The following is a 21,186-nucleotide window of genomic DNA, read 5'->3' on the forward strand; positions in this document are numbered from 1 at the left end:
TCCAGTTAAGAATTAAACAAAAAAAAGGACACTGGCAAATGTTACGTCATTGTTCCGATTTAGCTCTGAATTCATTTGCAAGTTTTTTTTTCAGTAGCTGGAAAAAAATCCTTCCCTTCCCTAACCATACTCCTCTCCCCCCAATCTGATTTTACTGAAGCATTTTAGGACTTACTATAAATACCAACACTGCAGAACAGATGCCAGCACCTGATTATAGGTATCTGGGCAAATCTGCTTTCCCCACCCATTTTTACTGGGCAACTTACAACCTTCTGTGACCCCCCACGACTGTCACTTCCAGAATGGATATTGCCATAGACTCTACCTAGGGTTATTCTTGAAGGATGTTCAAATTCTGTAAGGGCAAGAACACTCCAGCTTGCTCACTTAGACGCTGGTGCATGAAGTCCGTCTGCAAGGAAGTCTGCAAAGAACGATGGGCATCCAACGAGTTTCCACGTGCAATTCCAGGAGTCGGCTTTGTCCTAGAAGGATCTAGGGTTGTCGGTTGTAGCTGTGTTGGTCTAAGGACATAGGTTCTTTGAGTAGACGTGATCTCTTTTATTAGACCAACTGAGTAGTTGGGGAAAAAACGTTGGAAAAAGCAGCTGAAAGCTTGCAAAGACCTTTTTTCTACCAACTCAGCTGGTCTAATAAAAGAGATCACGTCTACCCAGAGAACCTGGCCTACCATACGTCCCAGGTGTCTTCTAGCTCCCTTTTTGGGCTTATTCCAAGAGCTGAGACAATCTGGGCAACAGGTGTTGGTGGATCTTTGATACGAATCATGTTAAGACTAACTGGTTCCAAGAACGCGCCCTCAAACTCAGGATTAAATTCCCTACCCCCAGTGCCAGTTTGCTGACCTTTGTGATCACGGTTCAAGACTTGGGACCATGTGGCTTGGAGTTTCTTTTTAGTATTATTTTTGATGTATGAATGTGGATGGCTTCGTTTTGCGATTACAATTATAGCCTTTATGACACAACAGCAACATATAAAAAAGTAAATGACTTCCTACCTCATTTGCTGGCGTTAATAATAAACCCATAACTGTGAGTCAGCAATGTCACAGTTTTGAGCAGAAGCTTAACAGTATCGTTGCTTAAATCCTACATGAGCACTGATTTAAAATGGAGTCTAGCCTTTTCAAAGTTATAATAAAAATGTAATATCAGGCACTCCTCATTTTCAAGTAATTTATAAACAAAATCGTTAAAATACTCATCTGGATATAAGTATGCTGAGAACCAGAAGTAAGATTGTTAATCCATTTCTCTTAAACCACAGAGAACAGCCATGCCAGTGCTAGGATTAGAAATGGAGAATTATTTCTCTCCTAACCTATATTCTGACCTTGCTCTGAAATCAGGTTATAACTATCAGGAAGGTCAAGTGTTGAGACTGAACCATTTCACCTCTCTAATCTCTGCACGTATGCCACCTCAACCATCATTCACAGATCAGCAACAATTGAGATGCCACGGCATATAATTACAGAAATAATCTCCCTGCTCTGCCCTGTGCAAATATTCAGTTAAGAACTCGTTTTTAAACAGATAACCTCCATTAGCATCACTTCTTGAACCAATGTGAGAGACCAAAAGGGAGGACACATTTTGAAAATGAAGTGCCACTACTGCGACCAAAATAAGGAGATTTCAAACGAATGCCCAAGCCATTTGGATGCTGGCAAACACTGACAAAAGTGCAGTGTTTGCAGAGAAGCAAAAAACCAATGTCGACAAGAACCTGGCCACCATTTACCCTAATTTAGGCACTGAAGGTTTCTAACCGTGAGACGTGTGAGAGCCTAGAACAGCTTTGCTACAGGCACAGCAGAGGCAAACAACTGAACCAGCTTTGAAATGAAGCTTGATATGTTTAAGAAAAGGGATACGAGGGACTGAAATCAATGACCAAGGCGGGTCCCTCCCAGTCTCATGTCCAGATGCCAACAATATTTAATCTAACCAATCTTCCATCATTGGCTATATTTCATATAGAGCAAAGCAACACCTTCCTTTCCAACCGCTGTTGTCTTAACAAGGATCACCAAGACCCTTTTTTTTGGATGACTGATTGCTGGTAAGAATCTACCACAAAATGCTTGGGTTAGGTTAAAAAAAAATACATATATACATATACACATACACATATACACATATATACATGTTTGCCTTTCACATGGATGGTCCCTTTGAGAATAGATAGATAGATAGATAGATAGATATATCTTGGATGTGAAAGGCAAACATTTCCTGCCAAAAAACTCCTCAGGGGCAGCCAACACGGGTTCATCAGTTCCTGTCAGATCAACCTGGTGCCTTCTACGACCAGGTCACCAAATCCTCAGACGCAGGGGGAGCAGTGGACATCGTCTTCCTGGGCTTCCGGAGGCCTTCAACACTGTCTCTCACCCCGTTCTCATTAAGAAACTGGGGGCTGTGGTGTCGACCCCCACACAGTCAGATGTGTCGCCAACTGGCTGGAGGGCCGCACCCAGAGAGCGGTGGTGGCGGGTCATGTTCGACCCGGAGGGACGTGGGCAGTGGGGGCCCCCAGGGCTCGGTCCTCGGGCCCGCACTGTTCAACATCTTCATAAGCGATTTGGACGAGGGGGTAACAAGCACCCTGTTCAAATTTGCTGATGACACTAAGATGTGGGGGGACGTGGGCACGCTAGAAGGGAGCAATAGGCTATGGTCAGACCTGGACAGGTTACAGGGGTGGGTGGATGGGAACAGGATGGGATTCAACACGGACAAGTGCAAGGTGCTGCACCTGGGGAGGAAGAACCGGCACCATGCCTACAGGCTGGGGAACTCCCTTCTCGTCAGGGCAGAGGCGGAAAAGGATCTGGGGGTCATCACTGACTCCAAGATGACCATGGGCCGGCAGTGTGGGGACGCGGTCAGGAAGGCCAACCGCACCTTGTCGTGCATCCACAGATGCATCTCGAGCAGGTCCGGGGAGGTGATCCTCCCCCTCTGTGCGGCACTGGTCAGGCCGCAGCCGGAGGACTGCATCCAGTTCTGGGCGTCCCATTTCAGGAGGGATGTGGACAGCATGGAGAGGGTCCGGAGGAGGCCACTCGCATGATCGGGGGCAGCAGGGCAGGCCCTACGAGGAGAGGCGCCGGGGCCTGAACCTGTTCAGCCTCCACAAGTAATGGCTGAGGGGGGATCTCGTGGCCTGTTACAAACTAGTCAGGGGGGACCAGCAGGCATTGGGGGAGTCCCTGTTCCCCTGAGCACCGCCAGGAGTGACTAGAAATAACGGTCACAAGCTGGCAGAGGGGAGGTTCAGACTAGATATCAGAAGACGCGACTTCACGGTCAGGGCGGCTAGGGTCTGGAACCAGCTTCCAAGAGAAGTGGTGCAGGCTCCTACCCTGGGGGTATTTAAGAGGAGGCTGGATGAACACCTTGGTGGGGTCATTTGACTCTTTCCTGCTATGGCAGGGGGTCGGACTCCATGATCTGCTCAGGACGCTTCTGACCCGACCAACTATGAAACTCCGAGCTGAAAATGACCCGATAAAGAATTCACCCCAGCTCTGGTTTTTTAAATGCATACAAATACAAGACAGTAAACACATTAGAAATTTAGGAACAAATGCCGAGTCTTAAATCAGCCTTGACACGCGCACACACACACCAGAGTATTCGGCGAGACGGAGTGGCACCGATAATACAGTTTATTCACCGATAGCATTCATTTCCTAAGCGATGCTTTGATGCTAGGTACTCTTGACTTAAAGCATCTGGCTGCTTCTGCGTTTTCCTTGTGGTTCCACATATCACCAGGAAAAGTGCTACCAATCAGCAGCTACATTAATTGTAGCCACATTGTCTTATTAATACAAATATCATCAGCTCTGGTTGCCAGTGCTCAACCCTTCCCACCAGATCATACTGGAATGCCTTTAAACAAATCACAGAATATGTTAGAGTACCATTCTGATTTCAAATGGTAAAATTTTCCTTACCTGGTCTCTCCAGCCTAACCAAAAAAATAAAACTATCTGAAAGGTAATACTTGACCTTCACGGTCCAGCACTCGCCTATGTTCAAACACCAAATTACAACTCACGCCTAGAAGTGGGTAGTAGAGGAGTCAGCATAACAAATGCTGTATTCATGCACCAATGTTAGGGAACAAGAGTTAGAGGAATTAGATTAGATGGCCTTCAGAAAACAGATATATTCCTACTTTGTATTTTGTCTAATTCACAGTCTGATCTTACATACTACACTTTGAAACACTCAACAGTCAAACGGCTGGCAAATCAACATAGGAGAAGCGCTTAAGAGGCATCAGGTATAAGAAGCTGGAAACAAATACACCAAATCCATGTTAAGGCTTTCATTCCACTAGTTTTCATGTTAGAAGATAACAATTTGGCTAATCTTGACCACCGTTGATGCGTGATAAAAAAGGAACCACATGGCAACTGAAGCAAACAGCCGTCTTTGTACAAACACGATGAGCTTGGGTAGCAAGGAGTTAAAGAAGCCAGCCTTTCACTAGAGAAAATTTTAGGCTGAAATACTAACGGATATCATAAATTAAACCGTGGCTGATGGTTCATTACTGCCCCCAACCATGCTCAGCATAAATCAATCATCTTCAACTTCTGGCTTGCAATGCTAGCTAGCAGAGCACTGGCAGGAGCACAGGGGAGCGCGACCCACTGCACGTCGGGACTGCCTGGTGTCGGAGTTGTGTGGGGCTCGAGACCAGCCAGGCAAACGCGGCTGCGGGTCAGGACGGGGGTGCACTTAGCAGTGAAACATATTTTGATTTTACAGCCCCTCGTTTGCATTGGCACAAAATCCTACCAACATGCAACAGAGGAAAATCACAAATGTCTAAAATACTGCGGCTCAGGAAGCACAGATTTAATAAAAGCATTAAATGTTGTGAACTGCTCAATAATCAAACAGATGCTGCTCTCTGCCATGGCTTGGGGAATCAACTTCGCGAGACAGGAGACGTCTTACGAACTCTGACATATGGAGCAGGTACCGTCTACCCTTGGCACATGAACAAGGCCATGCCAAGCACAGGGCCCAAGTGCTATGGCAGCATTACCTAGAAATGTTCATTTATTTATCAGTCTTATGCCTTGCTGGAAATCACATTACCACGATCTTAGGCCTGCCTTGTTGGTGATGTCATTTCCAGGAAGGCAATATGCAAAATAACTGTGATGATGTCAGCAAACAGAGCTTAAGCATTTTAAAAATTCATAGGATGTTTCTTTAAAGAAAAAAGGGGGGGGTGCAGAGGGGGAAAGAATGAACCGATATTTTATTTGCTTCCTGGCTTTCATCCTCTCTGTATACAAGAGTCGTGTTTTCAAGGCCTACTCTGCCTGTGGGTAAGACATTCTCACATAATCACATGCTCCCAGAGGCTGCGGCTTCAGACACCAGAACACACCTAAATCCAAGATAAGCCTTTGGGAGTTTAGCTGATACTACAGGAAAACTGATTTTAACATTGTAGGGAACATTTTAATTTTAGAGGCAGATAATTTTAAGGGGGAGACTCCCTTCCTTTTCTCACACTTCAACCAGGGGAACAGCAGTTTACAGCCCTTCAACCAGTTAAAAAATGGCCAATACCATGGAAATCACTGCCACATCAGACAAGGTTGAAGTGTCAATTAATTGGGGTTTAACATTTCAACAAATGCTTGCACAAAAAGTAGAATGAAGGGATGCATTATCACTCGATGAAGTAAGGGAACCTAATTGGGAAGGTTTATTTTGATCAGTTTTCCTGAAATTGTCTTTTAACACTAATTACCATATTTACTTGAATACAAATCAAGGTTTCCCCCCCGAGGTCCCTCATCTTATAATTGCATACAAGGAAACCTCACAAAATATATTGTCTATCATTAAACTGCTGCGAAAAGCAGCATGTGTTCAGCAATGGAAACCAACTATGAAGTTAATTAAATGTAGCCAACACTGAGCATGACTATAAAATGCAAGGCCTACATTAAGTAAACATGCTGATGGGAACCTTCTTTTTCTTGTCTTGCTTTTTGTTTTGGTCCTTAAAAAATGGGTGGGTGTTCCCTCCACAGGGAACTGGCATCAGGCCTGGAGGTACTGCAACACCAGGCTGGCACTAGAAGAGCCAGAGCCTGCCCTGACACCTTCCCCTTAGCGCCCAAAATACTTGATCTTAGCTAAAAGGCCGAGATGCTGATGGGAGCCTACCACAAGAATAGCTTAGTGCAACCCATCTGAATAAAATATATGATAGTGTCCATTGAGTGCAGTCCCCCTTGCCAATGACTCTTTTCCAAGTCATGGTGAGCCACTACACTGCATACATTTTTACTTCCTCTTTACTCCCTCAGCTGAGCTGTTCCTTTCTTTCCCGTTCCCAATGATTCCTCTTTCTTCATCCAGAATCCCTCTGTTGTTGCTCCCCCTCTCAACCAGGCACACACGATCAGTATGGCCTCACCTTCCATGAAGCAGAACCAAACCAAGTTGTCCCGTGCCTCATCCACATATAAAATTTTGGAAAATCCCAGAACACCTGGATCCAGTCATAAGTGGGGGCTAGTTAGCACATAGATCCTTGGAGGGGAGGAAGGCAGTATTTGGAGTACACATACTTGTACATACTTGGCAGTGTTGAGCTACGGGGTCACCACGGCTTGAAATGCTGTTGACCCTGGTGGGGCCAGCCTAATGAGCTATGTGGTAAGTAATGAGCCTTTGGCTTTGGACTATCATGCACATTTTGTACTACATATCAGTAGGTGCCAACGTGCTGCTGAAAAGGGGGTTTCAAAAAAAAGTAACACGCATCAATTCGGGATGAACTAAGTGTATGGGTACTATATGTAAATTGCTACAGCCATGTTTAATTTCAAGGTTATTGTTTTCAAATTTTTTCCTCGCTTCTATGTACTCAGGGACAGTGGGAACAGAAAGGAGTGGGGGAAGTGGCCAGGGGAAAAAGTTGCGGGGGGGGAAGCAGATAGCAAAAGAAGCACCTGACCCTCCCCCCCCGATATATTTTCCCTGCTGTAGCAGTGGAAAGGGGACAAATTCAAGGCAAATCTCCAATATTTCAATTATATACCTAGAAAATGTTAACTATTTTTTAAATTTTCCATACTATATATATATAGAACCTAATCATTGGGAGGTTGCCTTATAATCAAGGTTGCCTTCGAGTAAATACGCTATATTATTACTATTAAGCATGAAGTACTGACCTTCTTATATTTACAGTTTGCTTTTAAGGGGAGATCAGCACTTCATCTGAATTGCTTTTCCTATTCAGTAATCTTGATGGATGCTACCTCTTGTTGCTACAGTGGTTCCACTATTCCTTCTCAGCAGGCCTGCCCTGGCCAAGGCACTACCTTGGGCAATTTGAGGCCAGAAAAAATATCACCCTTTGAGAAGTTCTGCTGTGCAAAAGCAAGGAGGCTATTTTACTAAGATTTGCTACGAGGGGATTTCAAGAGGAAGCCCATACATGCATTTCCCAGCTAGGCTTTTACTTCTTTCCTTCAGAATTGACCCATCCATGAGACTTATTTCCAAGAGAGCAAAAGTTACACTTAATGCACTGTATAAATGAATCAAAACAATGAAGCAGAACTTAATTTCCTGTTACCTCACTTCAAAATACCTAAAATTCTGAAGTAGAAAGTTCACATAAAACTTAAAAACAGATCAAATTAATTATTAAGATCCTGGATCCCTGAGGGACATTTGAAGAGAATAATGGCACCATGACAATCCTGAAACCCTGTGACCACATTGTTCCTAGCATCAGAAGAGCACAATATTGCTGGCAAGAAGGTACATAATTCCACAGTGTAGACAAGACCTTTAAGACAATTAAATCAGTCTCACAAGGTCCAAACGCCCTTAACTGAACTCAGTTACCTCCTCCTTAGCACAGGCCAATGTTAAGTACAAGTTCACGTTACATCTGACATGCTATATCTGACACCGCTTCCACTTTCACCGTGTCAGAAAAACACTTGGAGTCACTTGGGACCAATGGATCACCAATGAGATCCTTGAGAGAACTGGCCTACAGTCTATGCAGACCATGCTGGACCCTTGCAGGCTTCGTTGGGTGGGACATGTGGCATGCATGCCTCAAGATGGTCTGCCGAAGGCCGTGCTCTATGGCCAACTCAAGAACCACCCATGATGCAGAGGAGGGCCAAAGCTTCGATACAGCGACACGGTCAAGGGAGGTCTCAAGAAATTCAGTATTCCCGCTGACAACTGGAGAACCCTGCCCACAACTGCTCAGTCTTGAGAAGCTGGGTCAAGCCTGGTGCAGTCAACGTGGAGAAGCGCCGGAGAGCTAGGACGCAGAGCGTGTTTCAACCTCCATCTGACACATGGGCCTGCACTACCGTGGGAAGTTATGCAGGCTCTTCTCCCAGACCACTGCCAAGCACTGTCGACTGACTGACTGTGTTGCGTCTCCTTTCATCTATCAAAATATTAAATGGCCATAATGATTTGACCAGTTTAAAGAGGAATTGAAGAACTGGAAACATTTTTGGAAAAATGAACATTTTAGGAAAGAAGTCATCCAAAACTCTAACGGACAAAAATGTGAAAAGTTTGGGTTTAATTCTGTATGTAAATAAAATTATATTTCTGAGAACTATTCTCCTGTGGATGCTGGGATGAAAATTGTCAACAAACCCAAAACAAAAGATTTGCCAGCTCAAACAAAAAGCTTATTCATTTTGGTTCCTTTGCCCTGATGTTTGACAATGAAAAATGAACATTTGCTTTGCTTGTCAAAATGCTCCCATGCTGAGCAAGAAGAATTTTGCATAGCTGAAGGAGATCCCACAGGTCCACGCCAGGGTGTATGCTGAAGACCTTTTAAATCAGTCATGAACCATCTTCCTTCACTAGAGACCATGAAGAGACTCCCACAGACTTCAGCAAGCTGTGGGTCAGACCTCATATCAGTGCCAAGAGCAAACAGCAGAAGGTTTTGCTGTAGAGATGTCCATCAGCAAATGAGGCTCATAAATCTCCCCTCCACGACACCCCCCGTCCCAGAGGGCTGACCAAAGTCCTCATGCTCCTCTCCTTCGTGGGTCTTTCCAGTGGTCTCCAGAAGAGATTTAACAAGGGTGGCCTGGGCTTTCATCCTAGCGAGTGCAACCAAGCACATAAAAGATGCTTGACCTTCGCCATGCTACATGCTAGGATGTCACTAGCTCTCAAGATAAGTCGATGCAGCCCAATATTGAATCAAAAGCCTACCATGGCATCGAAACCCCGTATCACAAGGGAGGCGAATCTATGTCAAACAGGAATCTGAACGGATTGTGGCTTCGTGAGCGATAGCACCACTCGCAAATCAGGACCGTGCTGTGTTAGGCACCACAGACACCGAACAGAGATGCTGTCTAGTCCCAAAATATTCCAAATATGAGAAGAAATGGCAGCAGATACAGAGAAATGAGGCACAAACCATCAGAGCACCCTAAATTCCCCCTGCAGTTTTAGCGGCACGTAGTATTTGTTACTTCCCGTCTTAAAAGTGGCTGCAAAGTGCGCGCACCCTGCACACTGCTGAGTAGCGATCCCGTTTCCAAGGCATGCAAAGCAATTCCTACGTGGTATTTATGTACAGGGAACGATTGCCAAAGCAGCTGGCTATTTTCTCTCATCTAGCAGCTAATAAAACTGAAATTAAAATATGCTCCCTAGGCATATTTTTTTCCCCACTGTATTTTTATCCAGAAACATGGGATAAAAAAAGCCAGGTTTTTATGATACCACCTGTTTCTACTTCCTGTTTAGACATCACACACTCGCACGGTTTCTTTCCTTTTTTTTAAATCTATCCTGTAAGAGGGGAAAAAAGGAAGTCCACCATAACAATGCCCTCTGCCGGGACAAGCCCATCTTCAAGCAGAGTAAATGGAAAGTGGGAGCTCTGTACTCCAGAGGACCCAAGCATTTTTAAGACATATGAGCTGAACGAAAATAAATTTGAAGCTGACCTACCCTGAAAACCTGGCGTGACTTTACAAAATCTTGTTGCAGACTGAGGAGTTAATGAAGAGACTGAGCATAAATTCATATGGAGGCCAAATGGCACTCGGTGGCTGAAAAGCATTTTTCCTTCCCTAAAGCCGTGATGGCAATGCACTTCCCTATTCAGCTCTGGTTTTTAACAGATTCTACTTGGACGTCGTCCTAACAAGTGGCCCATTATTTTAGCCGTCATGTTCAACTGCAAAAGGGCACTGTGCTCTAGGTAGTTCCCTCTGTAAAACCATGTCCACACTGGTGAAAAATAAAATAAAACCTATATTTGACCAACTAACCAACCAAAAAAACCAAAAAGCTCTGATCCAACAGAACTGCTTAGTCAGCAACTTTTATGTATGTATGTATGTATTTATTTATTTATTTTATATAAGTTAGACTCTACTTTGGTTTCAAGCAATAGAAAGTGCCAAGCTTAAAGTATGCTTCAGGTTGTGGGTATTTTACGTCTCTAACTCCAGCCGGGAGCCCCTTCTTCTGCAGTATCTATTATAGCTCGGACCTCAGCAGCTCTGGGAACAGCTTACAGTTAGATTCCTCTACAGACAAGCCTTTAAGACCAAAAAAAAAGTTTTAAAACTCTCAAAAGCTTAGAAACAAAAAGCTGGCAGCCAACTGGCAGGCGGAAGCAGTCAGTTGCTCCCATTTCTCTTTCCCGTGCAATCTTATCAACTAGAAATTGTCTCTCGTTAAAACACAGGCTCCTCTGAATGATTAAACCAGGCACCAAAACGAGACGTCACCACCTTGCTAAAGAAAGCATCATGCGTGCTCCGAATTCTCGGCTGCTTTCTGTTTTGTATCTTCACCGAGTTTTCTTTTTTAGTCACTGTCACAGGTTGTAAATACTGGTCTTAAAAAAAAAAAAATTAAGGAAAAAACCCTCCTCAAAATCTAGCGGCGGATCTAAAGCAATGTAAACACATTTCCATATTAGGGCCTGTGGAAAAAATTGGCAAAAAACCAAAGTGAAAACTAAGAGAAAGAGAAAGTCAAAGTCAACCTGTTGCAAACAACCACAAAATTTTGTTCCCCGACTTGCAGCTTAGTTCCTTCCTTGCTAACTTCTGCAACAAGTTAAATACCAGCTGGCTGTGAGAGTCTCTTCTCAGACAAGCCAGAAGACGTTTTCTTAAAAAAAAAAAAAAAAATTAAAAAAAAATACTACTAAAAACTGTTACATTTCCCCTGCCCCCAAACCCAGCAGCCACCACCGAAAAACAGGTTACCTGTCTCAAACCCAGAAGGAAAGGCATCCTGCATTCTCACCCTCCACACTACCGCTTTGAAGCAACGAAATTTAAAGTCCCATAGTCATCATTGCCTCATCTGACGTGAGCAGCCAGCTTCTGCAATCCTATTTAAACCAGGGCTTCCTCAGCCGGGAACGTTAAGTAAACAGGGTCCCGGGACAAGGCATGCCCTCCCCGGCTCTCCCCTCCTCCCTGCTCGCTTTCCCCTCCCACCCCCATGACATATCTCAACCGCACCAGAGCCGCCGTGTTCGCAACGGGGAAATGACATCAGCTCAGGCATGGCAAAAACAAAAAATTCGAGACAGCTGTTGATTACCACCACGCCGGCTTACCGAAAACAGGCTGGGGGATGTTATTTAGCAACTCTGCCCCGTGCAGAGACCTTAAACAGTGCATGGATGAACACGGACAAACTACGGCGGCTCTGATCGGGCGACCCAGACGAAATGGAAACCGGGTTGAAAAACAAAAACATGTGGACAACTGCAAACAGATGTGCAATGACATTTAATTAAAATGCCCTACGCAGAAATTGCTAGATGTGTTGTGGTCAGGGTCCGAATTACAGGGGAGGGCTGAGCTCCCCAGTAAGATTTGAAAATCATAACCTGGGGGGGGTGGAGATCACTTAGGTGGACTTGTTAATCGGTCAACCTGTTTAACTTAGTGTTAAACCCCTGCCCAGAGTCAAAGTGCACTTCAACCCCTGGTCGTGGTTTCTCAGAGACGGAGCATCGGGTTCGAAGAAGCACGAGAGACAGGGAGGAGGGGAGTGGAGGGCACAGATTAAAACCAGAGCAAGTGATCCCCGAACTAGGGGGCTCTGCTGAAAACAGACACCAGTTGAGCCCGATACCCTGGTTTTGTCTGCCTTGATTTATTTATAATTTTTTTTAAATAAGAGTTGGAGCCTTCTCGTAGCCGTGATGGGCCAGGGAACGTCAGAGACAAGGATTTTTCCGTGCATCTTTGATTGGGCCGGCAGTGTAGTCAGGAAAGCTGCCGGACAAGCTTTCAGGCATCAAGTGCCCTTCCTTGATTTTTTTTTCTTGCAGCACTACTCAGAATAAAGCTCAAGCTAAAAAAAAAGTTTCCAAAAGGATCAGGATCGGCCGTCACACCACAACGTGCAGAGCGGACAGGGGCCATTCCCCCTGCTTCCCCATACCGAAAGCAGGCTGCAGTCCCACAACTTTTGTACCAGCCGGCGACTGCACCCGACAATCAAACTTATCTGGTCACCGAGAATGTCAGGTCTTGTTTGTTCTCTCGCAACCCAGGGTACAGCAAGTACCCGGAGGAGGAGAGGACGCCGGGGGAAGGTAATCTGCCAGAGCCAGGCTTTAAAAGTTCAAGAACTTTTTTTTTTTATTGTGCTTTGCTGCAGTCAGCAGCTGTTCTCGCTCGTCGTGTGCCAGCGAGAGGACTTGCCACTCCCATGCGCCGGCCGAAACCGGGGAGGAACTGAACAGGACAGGAACTTGTGTTTTATCTGCCTCTTCTCATATACAGGGGCCCACTGAATAAGGGAGAGATTTCATCTTGGTCCGCAAAGGATTTTACGGCTTTGCAAGCGCGAAGCATCTGGCTGCGTCTCGCAATTTCTGATCTGCAATTGCAGTAAACTACAAACAGACAAACCAACCTTTATCAGCCAGACAAGAAACAGCACGAGACAATTAGCTGGTTTCCCCTCACCTCCCCGGCTGCGCCCTGGTTTCCCTGTCTCTTCTGCACGAGAATGCAGTCCCGTGGGCTCCCCTGCACAAACAGGTTGGGGACTGCATGCCACGTTCGTAGAGAAACCGCTCTGCGAGCATTACCTTAGTATCAGGAAGGTTTAGGAAAGTGAGAGCATCCCCTTTTGTCAATGGGAACAGAGGCAGAGAAGTAACTGAACAAAGGGCTTTAAAAAAAAGAGAGAGCGGGACAAATTGCATCTACTTAGCAACTGGATTTTCTACCTTCTGCAAGTCAGGTCATTAATCACAAAATCACAGAAAATGAGGGCTGGAAGGGACCTCGAGGGGTGCTTCACCGCCCTCCTAGTGAGAAAATTCCTCCTACTATCCAACCTCAACTTGCCTTGCTGCAGCTTGAGACAGTCGCTCCTTGTCCTGTCATTCTTACATAACGAGTCCGTAGAGTTACTCAACCGTCGAGTACACCACGTTACAAGCTGCGACATACGCTGGGATCAGCTGAGCAAACAGACACCATCAATTCTCTCTCTTTTGGCCCTGTGCTCTCCTACGAAGCCCTGTGTTCTGGCCACGGTCAGCGGGATTTCCGGATTAGCCGCATCTTGGACCTAGGCGTTTGTGCATCGATCAGCTTGGACCCCACCGCTAAAGCGGACTGCCTCTGACCACTTCAGCTTCCACTGACTTCCCCGCAAACGAGTATTTAAGAGGCAAAAGCTCAGCAGAAAACTAAGCAACGCCAGACCCAGAGGAAAGATCTGGATGGTAGCAGAGAAAGTCCACCCCGAGAAGAACCCGGCTCCTTAGCCCGGGTGCTCGTGTCCCGAACCAGACCCTGTTCAGAACGACTTCCTAATCCTCGCTTGCAACTCTTGCTGATCTTGTCAACACCCCCCCAGTTCTGCTTCCTTTACAATTCTGCTAAGCTCCTGGCTCCGATGAGCTGCACCGTGGCAATCAAGTTTCATAGTCTACGCGCTGACAAATACTTCCTCCCACCAGTTTTTAAATCGCCCCCTCGCATCTAGCGGTCTCTTGTCATCTCCCGTCTACCTGCTGACCATTGCTGCCTTTATCCACCTCCTTGCCAAAAGGGCCAATCTTCTCAATCCTTCCCAGAAGAGAGCTTTTCCACATCCCCCAATCACCCTCCCTGTCCATCTCCGAGGCTCTTCTGGTTCCCCCCCGAGCGGGAGAGACCCACCATGAGATGGCACAGCAGTACGAACGGGTTGCTTTTGTTATTACAGACATCTGAAGTCCCAGAACTATTGAGCACGCGCAGCTTTTTCTCCCGTTTCTCCCGATGCTGAATGCAGCCTTGGGACGATGACAAACAGGTTGCTCAGCCAGTTCAGACAGAAATCAGGGACTACTTGAGGTACGAAGCTTTGGCCAGGTCGGAGCACCGCTGTGCCCGGGGAACGCCACATGGCAGGAAGGCAGGGTTGAGTGTGTTGACATCTGCCTGGAGCTCATTCCTCTTCTGGCTGAGGTTTGCTGGAAGGACGACCTGCTCCAGAGCACATTTGTGTAGGCAGCTATCCAAGAGAGAGACCTGAATAGTCTCCGGAGCAGGTCCTGAACAGAGGGCGAGTGTGCCGTGTTCTCCTGAGAAGTGCCTAGGCTGCAGGGGCAAGAAAAGATGACCCTGATCACCAGCTGAATGTGCTGCCAGATGGGCCTGAGAGCTGAAAGACATGTACGTTCAATTGAGGACTTGGTGTACTGAGGCCTGCCATGAGTCCAGATTGGGCCAGGTCGATCGTATCGAGAACTTCTGCCGTTTACCCTCGTGCTTGGCCCTGGTTATGGCTTTCTTGCTCGGGCATAGGAGCCCCAGGACGGGCAAGGATTGTTGGCCATTGCTCGCAGCTAACCAGCCAACAGACACGGCCGGTCTAGATCAGTGGGGGGGCAACCCGTGCCCCAAGCCAGCCCCGCACTGCTCTTCCTCTTTCCTGCTCTCGGCCTGAGCTGCCGCTTTGTTTTCTGCTGCCTGCCCAGAGGCTGGCCATGCGTGGTACTCCTGCCATGGGGTCACCACCCCTAGCCCAGACGAAATACCTGGCCATGATGCTGTGACATGCGAGCCACCTGATCCAGGAGCTAGGCACCCCGCTGCAGGGTACTCATAGATGTCATAGACACTAGGGCTGGAAGGGACCTGGAAGATCACCCAAAGGGCAGGGAGGGTCAAAGGATCCAACTCAAAACTGCCCGGACAGCTCAGCGGTAATAAACAGGACAGTGGTCTGGTCGGTGCCGATCCTGAAGTTCAGCCCAAGAATCAGAGGGGGAAAAAATACAATAGGAAAGCAGAAAGGCAGGCTTTTGTTCCACTGTTCAATGCTGTCCCCAGGGAGAAACGATTCTTCCAGAGGGATCCCTAATATTGAGCTGTTCGTGCCGTGCTAGATCTACATCCAGACCACTCCTGATCAGTCACAATTTATCCGGTCCTGAAGCTCGTCCAGCTGTTACTGGCTCTCAGGGAGGAGGAAGGTCTGGTGGCACCACATCTAGCCAGGTGTGACGTACAAGTGCTCCCTGCTTTCCGTACGCCGATGGGCCGCCCCTAACACCCAGATGCCCAAGGTAGTACTAGACCAAACAAGATCCATCAGAGTGAAATGGCTTCAGATCAGATGCAGCTTCCAATATTCCTGTCAAATCAGCTGTCTGGCTGGCAGGGTCGTGTGGTGATGGAGGAGAGAGATGGAATAGGAGGGTTTTTACTGAGTTTTGGGGGGTTTTTGGAGGCATCATATATCACTTCTCCATCTGTTTATATAGGCTAGATGATAGCTGGGGCATGCTGCAGGCTGTTGCCTGCTTTCAACATGCCTTTGTTGGTAAAAATGTGACTTTGGCCAAGGATGCCGCAGTTGCGATATAAAAGATGCACATGAATTCACTTGTTTGGCCACCGTTATAACACCCCGGGTCTCTCTCAAAGTTGCCAGGCTCCAAGGCAAGGCCGGGGGTGAGCAATGACGCCTGCAGCAGTGACTGGGGATGCTGTTATTCCTCCAGAGGTTGCAGGCACTGCTGTCAGTGGCCTGGGCAGTGATGACACTGGGGAGCCTATTTTCCTCTCTTCCCCAGGGCTGCAGAGGAACAATGAGAAGATCTGTGGTGGATGCCTGAAGATCGTCCCCTGGACAGCCGGTTCATCTCAGGTGGCATTGCAAGAGTTCAGCCTTGTGATGGTGGGTCAGCACAATGCCACCTGCATCCCTTGTGAAAGCATTTGCAAGCAGGACGTCTGCTCCTGGCCCTAGGGTCACTATCAAACACAGACGGAGGACATTCCTCCTCAATCCTGGAAGACGGCAGAGCCTGTCAATAATCGCACTGATATTCTTTGAATGGTCTCTGCCCGCTGCCCGGCTCGTACTAATGATGTCCCAGGTGATCCTGCCCACTCTGTAAGGGCGCATCTGGATCCCGGTGGCTGGCGCCGATGCTTTGGTCAGCGCTGATGCCAGCACTGCCACTACCTTGAAAAGGACTTTAACAAGCAATTTCCCTTTTCTCAATGGGGCAGTTGCTCTCTCTTTTCAGAGCCTGTCTCATCTCTGCTTGGCACTTCCCTTCAGCTTTTCCCTTCTGTTGGGGCACCAGTGCCAACTCCAATGAGGAGGCTGATGCCAAAGAAGCCAACGCCAAGTAGCGGTGCCAAAGTGGCGGGCGGCTCCAGCTTTGAGAAAGCAGTGGCTGCTGCAAACAGCACAGATGCCAGGATGGCTGGCAATGGTTTTGATGGAGTTTTCTATTGCAACTAGGGTTGGCGTCTGCTCAGAGAGGCTCTTTTGGAGAACGACGATCCTCCCAGAGTCCTTGGAGATGGCGTTTCGTCCGAGTCGGGGGTGGCATGCATCTACCGCTCAGACACCCTTTCAACCTTGACTTCTGAGCGCTCGAAGAGAAGGATTAACATGTCAAGTGTTTATTAGGCAAATGGTAAACCTCAGACAGACATCAGCTGTGTCCGTCAACCCGGGGAAGAGGTCTATGGTAGATCGGTCACGGGTTAAACCCAGAGAGCTGAAAGTCCACCATGGGTCTCTCTCGGCTGGGAGGTTGGTTCTGCTGACTGTGCAGAACATTTCTTCACCAAGGTAAAGAGGGGTCGAAGCAAGGCTAAGGGGAAACTGGTCCAGTATTAGCCACATTGCATCTCACCTCCACTGCGGGCAATTTGGACTGGGCAGGGTCAGAGCCTGCGACCTTTTACACTGTCAGATGGCAGCACAAGGCACACTCATGGCTCTGCCGGACACCGCTATGCCAATAAAACCTGATCTCGTACACACGCAGCACGTATGTTCATCTACACCGGGATCAATGTTGAAACCGAGTCCGCGCCTGGCAGGTTATGGCACATTGATGACTGACATATTTTTTTCATTATACTCCACTGCATTCCTCGTACATCCTAATATGGTTTCCTTTTTGACCATCACTGCACACTAAACACCAGTTTCCATGAAGTGGTTTACCACGATCCTCTGCCCAGAACCAGTGCAGCTAACATAGAGCACAATAAGGCCTATATAAAGTAATGCAAAATATTCCCGTCTCTACACATTATCAGCAACGCCTTGTAAACTTCCTGGTGCTGGTTTTTCACCTAGCTTGGTTGGGTCCTTCTGAAATCCCTCATTTTTTCTTGGGCTGGAAAACGTTGCAGCAGCTCTGCATTTAGGAAAGCACTGGGAAATCCAGATGTCTCACTCTTCAGTTTTTATAGGAAAGAGCCTCTACTTCCTCTTGATTCGGTTCTCGGAATTTGCACACGTTTCCAGCTAAGCATCAATTCTGCGAGGCTGACACTTTCAGGAAACCATAGGAGAAGGAGCGTCGGCAGTGGCTGCTTCAATCGCAACAGCATCAGGTCAGGTGCTACATCTTGCTGATGATCTTGGGTACAGCTAGGCATAGCAAAAGCTCCCTGCACATGTACTCCCTGTAACTCAGTCTAACCAGAAGTCCCCTCTGGTCCTCCTGGAGCCCACGCTGGTGACCCCTCAATCCTGATCTACTATACCTGCTGCTATTTGATCAGGATTGAGTTTTTGCTTCTCGAGCAGGAATGCTTTTGCTTCTTGCAAGGAGATACCAATCAGAGCCCCAGATATATCGCTGCCATTATGAAATGCATCTAGACTTGAGCTGAGAAGTCATAGATGTTAGGGGCTGGAATCCTAGAGGTTAAAAGCCAACCAGTTGATCCACTGGGTTACACAGCCTCCAGGATTATCGGAGGTTTCTGCTGCCACCCAGCACAGAGAAACCAGACCTTGGTCTCCGCTGCTACAGGAAAAAACAGAGTTTGTAGTTAAGCTTCAGCACAAACACGGAGGGAAGCCCTTCCAGTCCACACACACCGACAGAGAGCACGGCTAGGAGACCAAAGAGAAGCAACAGCTTCTCACGGCTATGGATGTGCAAGCGTCTGTGTGATACCATCAAAAAACCAAAGCAAAGAGCAAAAGGAAACCAAAGTTCACTAAGTGCAAAAGCACGTGACAGGTGTTTAAAAGGCCACAAACCATTTTTCAAGCATAAAAACAATATTTCAGATTGTCCTTTTAAAATCACCAGACAAAACACCGGCATAAGGTAAAAGAGGGTTTGGAGGGGGGGGAGATAAACTAAAAAGCTCCATTTTAACAAGCTGCTTTACAGTGTAGTTCCTACAAAGACTTCCAAAGCCGCCGAGCACTTGGGGAGGGAGGGCACTATCAGTTCCCCAAGCACTGGCTTTCTTTGTAAAATGTGATATCAAATAAAGTTAAAGAGAAGCAGTGCCCTGATGTGGAGGTGTTTTTAAGTACAGATCCACACTGGTTTAGCTCAAGTGTCTGTGAAACAGTAGGAAGGCACGTCAAGATCAAAAAAAAATCTAAATAGTGCCTTCGGGACGCTCACGAAATCCCTGGCTGACGTCTTCAACTGGAATCATCCACTGGCCCCAGTTCCCATCCAAGAATGGGCAAAACCGTCCTTCTAAACAGAGGCTGCTGGATGCAGCTCCTCTACAACTGATCAGAAGGAGCAAGGGGGACAGGACCGCAGTTCCCTACAAAGCTAGGGCCACGGACAGACGCACATAGCCCAGTTCAATTTACACTGGCTTTGTATCCCAACTCCCTATTCGAAGGATCAGGGAACAGACAGCTGTATAGCAATCCTGGGGTAGGTGTGCACAGTACACAGCTAGGCAGTAAGGGAACAGGTACAAAGCCTGTTGGCCTTTAACAAATGACTACCCCAAAATGGGCACAGACCAACCAAACCTAAACTTAGAGAATTTTATTCCTAAATCTTCTAGGAGCAATTTCTCATCAGGCTGGGTGAAATGACTCTGATTTAGGGGCTTGCAACATTTGTTTGCTCTCTCTTGCCCAGTGCAAAGCTCATGATACCAACATAAAACATGTATTTAGTCTGACCATATCTGGAGACTTCAATCACTCAGTTGGCCAGAATGGATGCCAAACTACTGGGATCACCTCAAGCGCCAGGCTTAACCAATCCATGCTCCCCAAGCAGACTTTTGTTTTTCTTACACAATGTAATCACGTACCCATGGGAATGGGCAGGTCAGCTAGCAGATTTAGACTTGTATGCAAACCTAGCTGGATCCAGCATACGGGGCATTGGGCCAGAAAGCAGGAGATGTGGATTCAATTCCTGGACCAACAAGCTGCTTGGACTCTCAGGGTCTATTTCCCTAACTGTAAAATGGGGAGAATGATGCTTCCTCTCCCCACCAGAGAAGTAGACTGAGATCTACAATAAAAGAGTGCTATCAGGGCTAAGTTATATTAATATATGCCTAGCAGTCTTGAGAGTGGTTTCTCATCTGTGCATTGCATTAAGAGCAGCTTCCCGACAGCCAGTAGTGCTACAAGGAGCCAACACGGCTGCCAAGAGGAAGGTAAGTCAGCGTGTCACATTTCAGCCTCAGCCATAGCAACACGATGCACCACACACTCCCCCGCATTTAGCTCACATCCGCGGCACCTGAAGAGGTATACCCAAGTCCTCATCCGCAGCAACGTATCCGCCGTTCAGGCTGTTTTGGCAGGCCGAAGGCAGCCGCTTTCAACACTTGCCTCGTGCATTCACACCTTAAGAGCATCCCTCAGCCTCTTCCTTTGGGGAACTAATGCTCAATTCGAAGCCTCGACGTCGTGGGGAAGAGCGGACCGTCCCATGAAGACCAGCTGCGGTACTGACGTTGGGCTGCAGAAGCCAAAGCAAGTCCCCAGCAGGATTCCCCTAGTTGGGGGGGTGGCAGATTGCCCCCTGCTGCCTGCCCCCCATGCATTTACCCCCCCGTGCCTGTCCCCTGCACCTCGGACCCCCACCTACCTTCCCCTTCCCCTCCTCACACTGCTTCTCTGTAGTACTGCTCTCTACCCATTCATTCCAGATTCCAAATTTGATTTTTCTCTCCTAAAGACAATGTATTTCCCTCCTTGCATTTCACCGATTTTAGACAATTTCTCTGTCAGGATAGTTTTAATTCTAATCCTGCCCCCCAAAGGACCTGCAAGACCTCCCCTGCGGATGCTGTACCCATAAGCAATCTCTGCTCCATACTCCAAATTGTTAATGAAAATAAGGAACAGAACTGAAGCCAGGTCAGACCCCCGGGAGACAGCCGTTGGCGTGTCTTCCCAGCCTGACAGGGAACTGGTAACTACTCCAAGTAGTTTTTTAATCAGTTATGCACTAGCCACATGTAGATTAGATGGAATCACTATTTTCCTAATTTGCATAACAGGATGACCATGTGGAGGGCAATCAAAAGCCTTATTCAAATCACGATAGATCAGCCTTTCTGTTCCACCCTCCATCCAGAAAGGGGTAAAACCTTGATCAAAGAAATTACACCGCCAAGAACAAACCACATCAAAGCAAATTCATGCTGGCTGTTCCTTCCTTTCTTATCGTCTTCTAGGTGCTGACAAACTGATTTAGTGGCTTCTTCTGTACCTTTCCCGACAACAAACTTAGGCCAACTGATCTGCAATAAGTGGGTGCTTCTTTTTCCCTTTTAAAAATAACTTCCAGGGTCCCTTCCTTCCTCCGTGGCTTCTCCAAGATGGTTGCTAA

The 21,186-nt window shown here is 47.2% G+C and overlaps 1 protein-coding gene across 3 annotated transcripts in view; it reads right to left on the reverse strand.

The window, feature by feature from the left end:
- Positions 1–21,186, reverse strand: part of WBP1L (WW domain binding protein 1 like) — a 75,825-nt gene that overhangs the window by 21,952 nt on the left and 32,687 nt on the right. The window contains exon 1 of one of the 3 annotated variants that reach the window (XM_090057525.1): positions 11,324–11,485. The exons of 1 other annotated variant lie outside the window; for it this stretch is intronic. In XM_090057525.1, the coding sequence (XP_089913651.1) occupies positions 11,324–11,357 (34 nt within the window). In that variant the 5' untranslated portion in view covers positions 11,358–11,485. Of the gene's footprint in view, positions 1–11,323; positions 11,486–21,186 lie in introns of those variants that run through there. One more of the 3 variants, XM_090057524.1, reaches the window with a different exon arrangement.

The sequence above is a fragment of the Crocodylus siamensis genome, chromosome 7, assembly GCF_052110815.1.
Source record: "Crocodylus siamensis isolate JL-2025a chromosome 7, ASM5211081v1, whole genome shotgun sequence".
Lineage (NCBI taxonomy): Eukaryota > Metazoa > Chordata > Crocodylia > Crocodylidae > Crocodylus > Crocodylus siamensis.